At 36.1% G+C, this 12,142-nt stretch overlaps 1 protein-coding gene across 5 annotated transcripts in view; it reads left to right on the plus strand.

The window, feature by feature from the left end:
- The window catches only part of WWOX (WW domain containing oxidoreductase), a 525,183-nt gene that overhangs the window by 18,520 nt on the left and 494,521 nt on the right, over positions 1-12,142 (plus strand). For all 5 annotated transcript variants that reach the window (XM_068410983.1, XM_068410985.1, XM_068410986.1 and 2 more), the window contains exon 5: positions 10,420-10,526. In XM_068410983.1, the coding sequence (XP_068267084.1) occupies positions 10,420-10,526 (107 nt within the window). The remainder of the gene's footprint in view (positions 1-10,419; positions 10,527-12,142) is intronic.

Raw genomic sequence — 12,142 nt, forward strand, 5'->3', positions numbered from 1 at the left:
AAAAAAAAAAAAAGCCTGAGAGAGACAGTCAAAGATAAATTTTAAATTCTCTGGGTGTTTTTCCCATCACTTGAGTAAGCTTGTCTAATAAGGTGTGTTAAAAATAGCAACAATAAGCGGTAAAAAAGCCCCGAAGTTTTGGGGATAAGTAAATAAAAAATGCCCCTCAAAACATCTTTCAAAACATAGTTGATACTGAATATCTGATCAGACTTTATAAACCCAGTTATGAATGCTCTTATGCTGGCACTTTGCCAGAACACAAACCTGTTAAGGGTGTGTGGCTTAGCTAGAAACTTGAGTCTCTTTATCGTTGCCCTTTGATACTTGCTACTGATGTTAGGTAAATCCTTAATGATTTTTTTTGGTATGTGTGACTGTTGTAAGTATTGTTGCCACTGCTTCTCTTTAGCTTGCCTCAACTTTGCTATGAAATAGAGATGAAGCTACAGTAGCAGGCACAAAAATGTTATTTATTTCCTTAATAATGTATTCAAGTAATGGTACTTATAAATAGACTGGCTTTATTTAAACAAATAAACAAAAAACCTGGTCACTTATTCCATAGTGACTAAACATTCAGGAATGATTACTTACTGGGAAATAGTGTGCCCTAAGTGTCATGTCAAATTTGACTACTCAGATCTGGTCTAGAGTTCATTGAGATGCTGGCTTGATGTTGACTTACATTGCAGGCAGATTTATTGTTTTCCGCTACTCTAGATTTCAGTTAAACGTTTATTTTGGAAGTGTTTATTTTGTGATAAAAATAGAAGTAGTGTATTAACGTAACTGTAGTCTAACAAAATATTTTTTTATCCCTTATGAATATAAATATATGTAGTTCTGAATAGAGTAATTTAGGTTTTTTACTAAAATTAGGAATATGAGTCACGCTAAAATGAGTTCTCATTTTGAGACAAAGTTGCTAGCTCTGGTTTCTTTTAAAATGTATATAACTTTGTTTGACTTGACTTGGTAATAATACATGTAGATGCACTTTTAGGTGGAAAGGTTATTTTTGTCTAGAAAACGTGAAGTTGTGTGCTGAGTTGCTGTGTATTCAGACGCCTGTCTTTCCCCGTGATATGTTATCTGTTACAAAGGAAAAATATTATATGTAAACTCTAATAAATTCTCCTTAAACATTAAATGATAAAGCCAAATGCTGAATTCTGATATATTTTCTTAAATACAATAATTGATTTATGTTAGGAAAACTGGCTGACTTGCTTGCAAGAAGCCACACTGTCATTTTTAAAGACAATCAAGAGAAAACATGGATTTATTCTATGCTTGAAGAAACACTGAGAATAAAAAGTTCAGATGGAATAATCTTCAGTTGCAGATGTGATGCTAGGATATGACTAGTTGTGTTAATTTCTGCAAATGATTTTGGTATTGGTAAAATGCTACTCTGATCATGTCTGTTGGACTGATACAGTACACTTGGAAAAAAATTCAGGAAAAATTTGTTTGAGATTTGGTAGGAGCATGATCCCATCATTTAATAGGTGAAGAAAGGCAAGATGACAGATGAAGGCTGAGACTCTGTTTTTTTCCCCTCTCTTGAAGGAGTGTATATTATTAAAACAGTGAGATTAGTTGAAATGGAAGATGCATGTCTGAATCTTTTGACTGGGATTTTTGGTAGCTGATGTACATCTAATGCAAGGAATAGACATGAAAGATAAAACTGGGACTTTACTGAAAATTCAGTTCTTATCTCTGATTCTCCTCTTCCCTTCACTCTAATCCCTGGCCGCTGTTCATCTGTTGGGGCATCTAACAGGACCTGTTTGTATTTACATGAGTTAATGACCTAGCAACTGAAAAAAAAAATCTTGATTGGGATTATCTGTGCACTTTAGTATTAAATTTCAGTTTTGGTTCTGTATCCCCCTATGTTTTAATTAAGCTTCTTTAAGAATATCTAACTTACTTCAAAACCACAGTTTTGAAAATCTCCGTGCATTTTAGGGGCAGACATTTAATGGTTGGTGGGAATTGCCTTTACACAACTAAAACAAGGTCTTATCATGGGACATGATGAGTAGCTTGGCTCTGTATTTGATACGCTGCAGCCCACAATAGGGTTCATTCCAGACTGGAACCCTTGGCTGTTATGGCAATATTTATATTGGATAATAGCACCTCTACAACATAAAGGATAGGAGGTGTGGGTTTCAATCTTCTGCTAGACTGTGCCTTTAGATAGCTGAGATAATTGTCAGTGTTAGGTTTTAACAGAGCTGAAATGACTGAAGTCCAAGCTTTGTTCATGTCTTGTGTAATTGCATTTTAAAGTGAGCTGGGGGGCATCTTCGGACAGTACGACCAGAGTACGTCCTAGATCTGACTGCAACTTTGTGGCTCTTAGTTGCAGCATATTTGTGATGTATGTGCTTGACAGTCACTGTTCTGTATTTTTGTTTTCTTTCAGCATCCTCAGTTATGAATTTAGCTTTCTTTGCCTCCAATGATGCATTTTTAATTTTTTACAGGAACAATGAGTCACAGATCTTTATAATTCAATCAATTTAAGGATGTTTTTTCATATTTAGTGTTGTGCTCCCTTGAGATGAAACACAGTATTTTGAGTTTTGTCAGTGACAATGGCAATGCACTTATTGTTAAGAATAACTTTGCCTTGTGCAGAACAGTGTATTGCAAAGAAGTGTAATGTGTAATGAGAGCATATTTTTAAGTTGGTTAGATGGAAAACAGAACCAATGTGTTAGTCATCCTGTTTCGTTTTGGTTGGCTTTCTCTGTGGTTCATGGCTTCAAGAAACAGACGTTTGTCCAATTTACCCACAAAGGGAGAGGTAGGATGTATCTTTCGTATAACATCAAACTTTTCCATGAAAAATATCAGTATCTGTCATTACCACGTGCCTGCAAACACACAGTGACAAAGGCATCATTAGTATTTCATGAAAATTGCTCATTTTAAATTTAGTATCTTAAAAATATCTTGATGCTTTATTTGCTTGAAAACTTGTGTTTGGAACAACTTGAATAACACATCTCTATTTATCCTAAATATCCATATGGAAGCAGAGTGAGTGTGGCCAAGCAATCCTGATACAGAATGCATGGTCCTTTTTGGGCTCTGTAAAGTATGGGTTTGTCAAGGATGTACCGTTTTGCATACGGATGCCATCACTCCATGTGAAAGATCTCTTGGATGTTGTACCCTTAAACCACCAGCACAGGCAACAACGATCTTACTTGCGGAATATTCTTCCCGAAACCGCACGTCATTGTTGCAGTATTTCAACCTGAAAAGAAGCTTGTGTAACTCCGAATTCTTCATCACTTTATCTTTAGCACATTCGAATCTGCTTTAGTCCTTTTCTGAGGAAGTATTGAATAAGATGATCTGATTCACTGTCACTGGTATTTAGGTCTTCCAAGTTGAAATAAATCTAGTGATGTCTAGGAGACAAGTGGCTTTTCCATTTATATGTAGTTCTCTTGGGTCCCAAAAATCAAAAAGCACCTAGTCTGTTTGCTGAGATGCAGCAGTTGGGATGAGAGTCTATTTTGGATTATAGAGTTAATTTGTTGCAAGTTTGTGAGTGTTTAATCTTTTCTCAACTCTCCTCTGTAGTAAAACTGCACTTAAGTTGCATTTCATGTACATTACATGTTGCATTTTAAAAAAAGTATTAGTATTGTATATTGTGTCGGGGTTCTGCTCTTAAGATTTTTCTTGTTTCCTTCCTTTTTAGCTAAAACTCAAGTTTACTCTTGATCCAGGAAAATTGTAGAGTTTTGTTTTCAGAGCAAAGGGTGTTTAAAGGGAGTAACTTCTACCTGGAAAAATATTTTTGTGATATTTTTATTACTTCTGCATCAAAAAAAAATCAAGTACTATTTGGATGATGATCAGATGTTGCAGATGAACTTCCTACTGGTTGCGTAAAAATTGTTGTGCCTTGTCAGGATGTTAAGGGTTTAAAAAGATGCATACATACCGGCCTCTGTTTGATGGCTTAAAACTGCCAAGACTCTGCTGGTTCTGTGCATGCAGGAATTTACTAGGTAAGGTGTTGGATTTGTATTGTAGAAACACGCTGGCCAAACAGTGAGAATGCTTTTCTTCTCCCAAACATCTTACACCAAAGTAAAATTGCAGTGCTAAATATTGGCCTATGCTTAGTTCAAAAGGAAGTGTCTGAGAAGTTGTTTATTTTTTTTCTGGAAAGAACTTGGAGCAAGGAGACCAAAAAACCAAGAAGGAGTTCTCTTAACTTGTATGTTTTGTACACTATCAGAGTTTGCATATAAACTCCTGAACTAGTGGCTACACCACCCTTGAGTATAAAAGGCCAGAAAGGATTTTTTCATTTATGTTTAGTGAAAGAATGTTTTAATTAAGGTTTCATATTTTTTTGATTGCAGAATTAATTTCAAAAGCTGTTGCTTTTACTTTATGAAGTTTATATAGAATTATTGATCGTTCCCAAGGAGAACCATATTGTACAAATAAAGATCTTCCTATTCTTTGGAAGCTGGATTTTTACTTGCAATATTGTAATACCATATATAGACAAGAAATTGCTCTTCCAGCTACTAGTTTATCAAGGAATGATTTTGTACAGGTCTCTTATGCATTTGATGTTAAAAGAAAATACAAGTATTTCCAAAAAACCCCAGATCTATTATGAAAATTAACTAATTTCTCTCTGAAAATGTGATATCTCTCTGTTTATAAGAACCCAATAGATGTTTGCTGCAATTCAGAAAGCAACATGAAAGTTTGAGAACAATGTCGTGGGGGAAAAAAGAAAGACCCGAACACAGCTGTGAAAGTAATACACACTTTTAGTGATACGATATGTTTGTGCTTACAAAATCTGAGTTGGCTTCTGCTGTTCTACAGTCCCTAAATAATCCATCAGTGCACGAAAGGCCAGAAATATCTAACACAAGCAGGCTAATGGTTTTCGCTTCCAATTCCACAGAACACTTTTGTTCACTTGCTTATCTTGCTGTTTACTGTAGTGGATGGGAAGAAGGTTTTCTTCTGGCGTCCCTTTTAGTTTACATTCAGACTACTTGTGACATAGTGCTCAAGGAAGGCTGGACTCAGGACAGCTTTAAATCATTACTCAAGCACACGTGAAGATGTTTTAGCATCTCAAGGCCTCCAGAGCTCTTCTGTCGGTGGAGAGAAAGAAAAAATGATTTTGAAGAAACTGAATGCAAACAAACTCTGTAGGCTCTTACATTGAGGACTAAGCTGTTGCAAAGAAAGATAGCATCACTGCTTTTCAAATGTGTTGTAAATGATAGCTCCAAGGTATCCTGGAGTGTCTGGGAGAAGGTAGAGAAGCTGAAGAAAACTTGCTATGATCTGAGATGTTTTTGAATTTCGTCTTGTGTATTCAAACTTTCTTACTTGTATTTGGAATAAAGGAATGTTTTAAAACATGTAAATGCCTCATGCAAATTCTTTACAAAATACCCCCCCATGATAAGTAGCCTGTATGCTGTCTACTTTATTTAAACAAGGAATCACTGAATTACTTTTCTACTCAGTGAATCCCTTTCTCTGTTTTATACAGGAGGTTGCGCTGTTTGACAGAGCCATGTACTCATCTGGTGTATGTTGACGTGATGTAGTTGGCATTAATTGAGCGATGCTAACTGCTCGTTAATTGAGACAGTTAGCTGAAAATCTGTCCCAAAATTCACTGATAGTAGTCGACTGCAGATAGACAGGAATGTGAGAGTATTAAATTGAACAATCAACACGGAAGATGAAGAATGAAATTGAGTTCTAATTTCCAAGTCTTTATGAAAAGCATGCTGTAAGTAAAGGGCTGAAGGGTTTTAAATGTCTGTAGCAAATCCCATGTACTTTTTAGTTCTGCTGCCAGTCCTTTAGGTTAGCTACTCATGTAGAGAGCTGTGCCATAATGTTTATCCTCAGGTATGTCTTATTCTTAAATGGAATTGTCACTTTTGAGTGTCAAATCAGAGCTCATTCAGCTAGAGCAACAGCAGCAAGAGTAGCTAGTCTCAGGACAGTCTTGTCTCTTGTGATTTCCAGGGCAATCACTTGAAATTTATCTTAGTTTTAGAAAACATTTACTCAACATGCCTTAGAGTATTTAAATATACTATGATTACTTTTCCAAAGTGTACGTTATTTAAGCATGTTGTTCTTCTGTCACTTTTGGGGAAAGTATCTATCTTATTCTTCGTAATTGGCTGTCCTGGATGCTCAAGTATGTTATCCTATGCTGTTTTTCTAATGTGGTTGTTCCTACTTTAAAAAAAACACAATTAGTATATAACGCATGGTTTTTCTATAAGAAGATATTCAAGTTTTGCAGCTTTTCTTGAGCCGACTAACTGAAGCACAGAACTATAATACATTGAGACTGGGCACAGTTTCCTTCAGCCACGTACACCCTTTGCCAGCTGTGGCAGCTAGGCAGAATGGAAATGGCGATAGTTGCTGTCGGCAGTAGGCTGTGCTATCTGTGTTACCTGGGTTAAATAGCCCTGCAGCTGCAATACCCCAGCACTATGGTACGGGGAAGAGTCAGCACTGGAAGATATGATTTGTTTCCTGGAAAAGAAACTAGTATCATTGCTGTTAATGTTCCTTCAGTGTGAAAGGGCTGTGTCACTGTAAGAGAGCACATTGGTGGCTGCAGTCTCAAATTAAGTGATGTTTTAAATAAATCTTTGGTTCTTTTGAAGTCCACAGAGTTGCTCTTGTGGGTAGAATTAAGGTTGCTCTGGTTTCTTAATTTTGCACACCCTTAACATAGTTATTTAGATTTCTCTTTCTAAAGAGAACTGTGATTTTTTTTTTTTTTAAGGTTTTATTGTTGTTTGGGTATTTATGATGTTTGTGGTTTAACTTTGGTGTATGAAACCACATTCAGTGTGGATTTTGATTCAATGTAGTTTTTATAGATAAGCAAGGTTTTTCTTTACAGAGTTTAAATAGTTTTGTACTCTAAATACTCAATGCCTGTGTTAGGCTGAGGTTTTAAAATTTACTTTATAGTGAAAACATGGCTACGTTTTGCTGAAAAAGAAATGTTGTTGGCAAACTTAGTTTAACACAGTGAATCTGTTTTCCACCCTGCTAGAAGCTTTTCCCCACCTGTTTTAGCTGTGTGACACTGGGGGAGGAAGGAAGCATTAATTTTTGCAGAAGAAATAAAGAGCTAAAGCTGTAAAAGGACTTGAATACTGAGGTGCTTCCAAACTCCTGCTTCAGGTGTTTCAGTTGGAAGCTGCGTTCTTCTGATCTCCTGCATAGTTATTTCTTAAACTGTAGAGGCACTTAATTGTACTGCTTAATGATGATTTTCGGGTCTATGAAGATTTATTTTAAGGATGTATACAAAAATGCTGCGTTTGAGAGAGTGAGCAAGTTAGTAGGTAGATCATACTTAAATCCCAGTGAGCTCTATGAAGTAGACATTGTGTTACCTGTTCTTCTTGATATATTTCATCTGGTAGATGGTCTGAAAAGATGCCTTATGAATTATGCTCCACACAAAGTGACATAAAGACCAAGTAGCAATAGTTATATACAATCCCTACATTATAGCCAGTAATTCAGTAGTTGAATTGGAACCTTATGTGGTTTGGGTACCTGGATTTGTTTTTATCCTTTTGCATAAATCTGTCTGTCCTAAATACAGTGCGAGAGTGTTCATGAATGAGTTAGTAGTTTAAAATATGTCTGATGGGGAGAGACATCAGCACTTGACCTGTGGCAGTATTTTGAATGGAAGGATGCACTGCTGCTTAAAAATCCTCTGAAAAGAGTTTTTTTTAAAGCACATAATTTCATGGAAAGATTCAGAACATGTCTGCCTAAGGGTGAAGAATCATTCTTTGGTAGCCCAGAAGAGAGCGAGTGTGTCCTAAAGAGGAGTGCTTAACACTTCTCTCCAAGTTTGCAGGGAAAAATCAAGGTGGTATTAAAATTAACTGAATTTGGAGCGTGTAACATACTTGGTTAAATTTTAATCTTTCTCAGTTTAGTTTATAATGAGGATCGTGTTAATATCTATAACAGAGAGTGGCATGGAATTTATTATTTTGCAGTGTGAGATGGGGTAGAGTAAACAAAACATCATCACGCTTACCTAATTAAACTGGCTGTCAGCTCTAGATCTTTGTATAACAGTAGAAAAACTGTATTCCCAGGCATTCCAACTAGTTTTTAATAATCTGTTAAGCTGGTCAAAGTATGTGTATTTTTTGTGCAAAACAAGAAGCATACTGCTAGCTAATGGTACCGTGGTGCAACATGTCTTATATTAGTTACATGAAAAATTCTAGTTAAATACACTTAAAGTGGAATTAGGAGCAGGGGGAATCTTTGCATACGTTGTAGCTGAATTCATGTGCATGCAATGAATTACCCAGGTAATTAAAGTTGCTTGGTACAATGAATGGTTTTAAAAGAGATACAAGAAAATTGCTTGGACTTAAATACTGTAAGTATGTAATTGCAGAAAATGGTATAAATCTGTCTTGGTGTGTTGTTTCTGTAATGTAAGTTATGTCTTGTGCAGTAACTGAATTTTGTTGCTCCAGGGTGTTTTGGAAATGAGACAGCCAACTTTAATAGGTTTTTTGGTAAACAATTTTTAAAAGGAAAACATGAGCATGCTTTAAATGTCATAAAGCTAAAACAAATACCTCTTCTCTTTGACTTCTTCGCATACTCAAATTGCTGGGCATTTCAGTTTGATTCTTCATTTTCTAGTTTAAGCTTGTCTAATTGGAACTCATTAAGCTACGTTATGCCTCTTTCAGCTAGATGGAAATTTCTGTCATTGTTACAGTTCTCCATGGAGATGGGCACCCAGTGATACTATTGAATATATCACAAATGTGTAGTAGATCACCCCTGATAGAAACCCAGTTTCTGGCTCAGTTCTCTATACTTTATGGGCATTCTGCACTCCTAAGAACTCCTCATCTCCTGGTGTAAATTCTCACAGTTTTTTTTCAAATTAAATGAAGTTTACTTTGGACCAGCTTCTATGCAGCTTTTCATTAATGAATTGAACAGTGAAACGGACTACGCTTACAGAGCTTGCAGGTGATGTCAAGGTGGAAAGAGTTGCATCTCTTGGTGGACAGTTTCATAATCTGAACTGATCTCATTAAATTGCAATACCGTCTCAAATTAACAAACGGAAATTATTCTGAAATCTGAAGTCTCCTTTTAGAAAGGGGAAATGAAGTGCCCAAATTCAGAACGGGGAAGAAATTATTAACAGTATTGCAAAAAAAAGGTTTTGCACAGCCATTTAAAAATTCACTGTGAAACTTTGTTCTATGGATGAAAGAATAAAACCTGAGGATATAGATTCATGCTGCACTTTAATTGCAGCAAAGTGTGAACTGTCTGTCCACTTGTTTCAGATTTAGAAAGAATGTGCTTGCAGATTAAGTCATATCAGTAAGTTATGCAAAAGAGGGAATTTTTCATGGATTATTTTTTCTCTGTATCATCTGGTACACCCAGTGACCCATTTAGCCCCATGATACTGTAACCAATATACTGGAGCTGTATCGTATTTGATTGATTATTCATAACAAGAACAATTGTGAAAAATTGTTCTCCATATATCAGTTGATGATGGGACAAAAACAGAGTTGATTTTACACAGATAATTTAAGGAAAAAATTAGCAAAGATTTTAAAGTGCATGGATAATAAAACATACAAGTAGATTACAGATCTCCTTAGGTAAATCTCGTTTTCTAAGAATAAGCTTGACAACCCCTTCCTGGGAATGGCTTAACACTTGGATAGTTCTCTGGTCCCTGGTTTTGTGCAGCAGTGTTCTACAGATGGGATGGTGTTCAGATCAGGAAAAGGAGTAGTTATCTCCACGTGGTTTTGATTCTTACTCCCTCACACATCCCATTGGGTGATCCCTCCTGCCATAGGTGGTCCTCAGATTGATGAATCAAAGGCCAACTGTGCATCTAAAGAGCCCAGAGCTCAGTTTTAGAATACTCTGTCACTTTCAGTTTGATGTTGCCAGGCATAATCATTCTGCAGTCTTGCCATATGGCTCATTCTTCACAGTCAAACAAGTAAGGAGTAAGTGTAATCATGCTCTTCTAACACTTGAAGACGCTGAGGCAGAGAAATTGAGTCTGCTTTTTGAAGATCCCAAGCCTATTTTGCACAAAATATATACAATTATTGTCCCAAAGACCTGCTCAAGTTAAGGTGTCTACCTTTTTTTCATATGTGCTCTTAAAAGCTTGGTCCAGTTGACTATCAAACAGGTAGGCAGACTGCAGGTAGCATTAGTGTACTTAAATGTGTGGCTCACCTTTTCAGGTAATTTTATAGCTCCGTTTTGTTGCTGAGATCTGTTTCTGACTAGGAAAATGTTTTATCATAGGTTTTGAAACTGCAAAGTCTCTTGCACTACATGGGGCGTATGTTATCCTGGCCTGCAGAAATGTGTCAAGAGGCAATGATGCTGTACAGCGCATTCTTGTGGAATGGGTAAGTGAATGTACATAGTGTCCAACATTAAGCTATGTTTTTCAAGGCATGAAGTCTTTTGTGCAGTACAAGCAGTTAAATAGATATTACATTGCGATGCAAGAATCTAAGGAAGAAGGCATTTGTCTTATTTTGTAATATCCTGTTCAGTCACTGGTATATCAGTAGTAGAGAGTTTTCATTTCATATGACCATATTGGACTGCAAGGCTTGACACGCTGTTATCCATGTTACATATAGGAGCTTTGAAAGGGCGAAAATGTTTGAAAGAACCACTGAGGCATGTTTCGCAGTTCATAGGACAGGACATTTCCAGAACCAAAGTGTGTAACTAACTGAAGAAGAATGTATACACTTGGATAGTAGAGACAGCTACTCTTTTGCCTGTAGTTTTTATACTATGAGAGATTCCAGAGGATCATTCTTACACTTTTCAAACCCAAGAATGTTTCAATCCTTTTCTTTCCTAGTCCATCAGGCCCAACAGCACTGCTGCCAGGCAGTCTGTCTCAATGTTTTATTTCCTTCCTGTTTCTTTCCTCTTTCTTTCATTTTTCTTCCATTTTGTCATGCAAATACAAGCTCTTCAGTACCATCTATTCCCTTGTTTCTCTTTGATTCCCAACTTCTCCCCCCCACTTTTTAAAAAAAAAAAATTATTCAATGTTATTAATTTATTCCTCCCACAATCATTTACTTGCTAGTAAGCATTTCAGGCTAGTTTTGTCTGAGCTTGCTGTGACTGCTGACTTCCAGGAGATAAGCTGTTGACACAATCCTTTACAGTTTACTTGAATAATAAACCACAGGGTCAGATTCTCGGAATTTTACTTTTCCTGCTAAAATTAGTGATGAGTGTTTTTACTTTTATTTCCTAAGCTCTGAAAATATTTCAACTGCTCCCAGATGATATGAGAAGGCACTCAGTAGTATTAACATCTACACATAAGTAGTCTACAGATAATTGTAATATTTATTAGTGAAAAACAAACAGTGCTTATTTACAAGTACTTATTACCAAATAAGTGATGCTTATAATATTCCTAATTTTTGTAACCACAAGTTTCTTCAGGAAACAGTCTTTGAATTTAGGCCTTTTTCTCTTGGCCAGATGATATTAATGATTTACTGTAGAGGACTGGGAGGGAAAAACATCTTCCTTTCCCCTTCAATACTTCACATTAAAGTGCTCTAATTTTTTATTTCAATAGTGTGGAATTCCAAGAGAATTTCAACAGAGGCAAGCATAGAGTGTGTTGCTTAAAGTTTATCTGTCCTTTCTCTTTCAATAGAACTGGATTTGGTGATATTCTCTCTGTTGAATTTAGTAGTCCCAGTCCAGCTACATATAGCTATATATATGTTTTTTTATGTAACTAAAATAAGGCACTACTGAGTACCTTTTATTTTAAAAATATCCCATTACCCCCTTAATTCTAAACGTATCTATGAGCACTTTGAAGGCCATGGGAGTTCAGGAGTACTTGTCTTAATACCTATATTATCTCACCAAAAGTTAATGAATTGTTAATTGAATGAAGATCACTGAAGGTCAAATTACTTCAGAAACACTATGTTTATTTACTAACAGTTTTCAAATTCTAATTGTTCAGAAA

This window comes from Nyctibius grandis, chromosome 12 (genome assembly GCF_013368605.1).
Source record: "Nyctibius grandis isolate bNycGra1 chromosome 12, bNycGra1.pri, whole genome shotgun sequence".
Classification (NCBI taxonomy): Eukaryota; Metazoa; Chordata; class Aves; order Nyctibiiformes; family Nyctibiidae; genus Nyctibius; species Nyctibius grandis.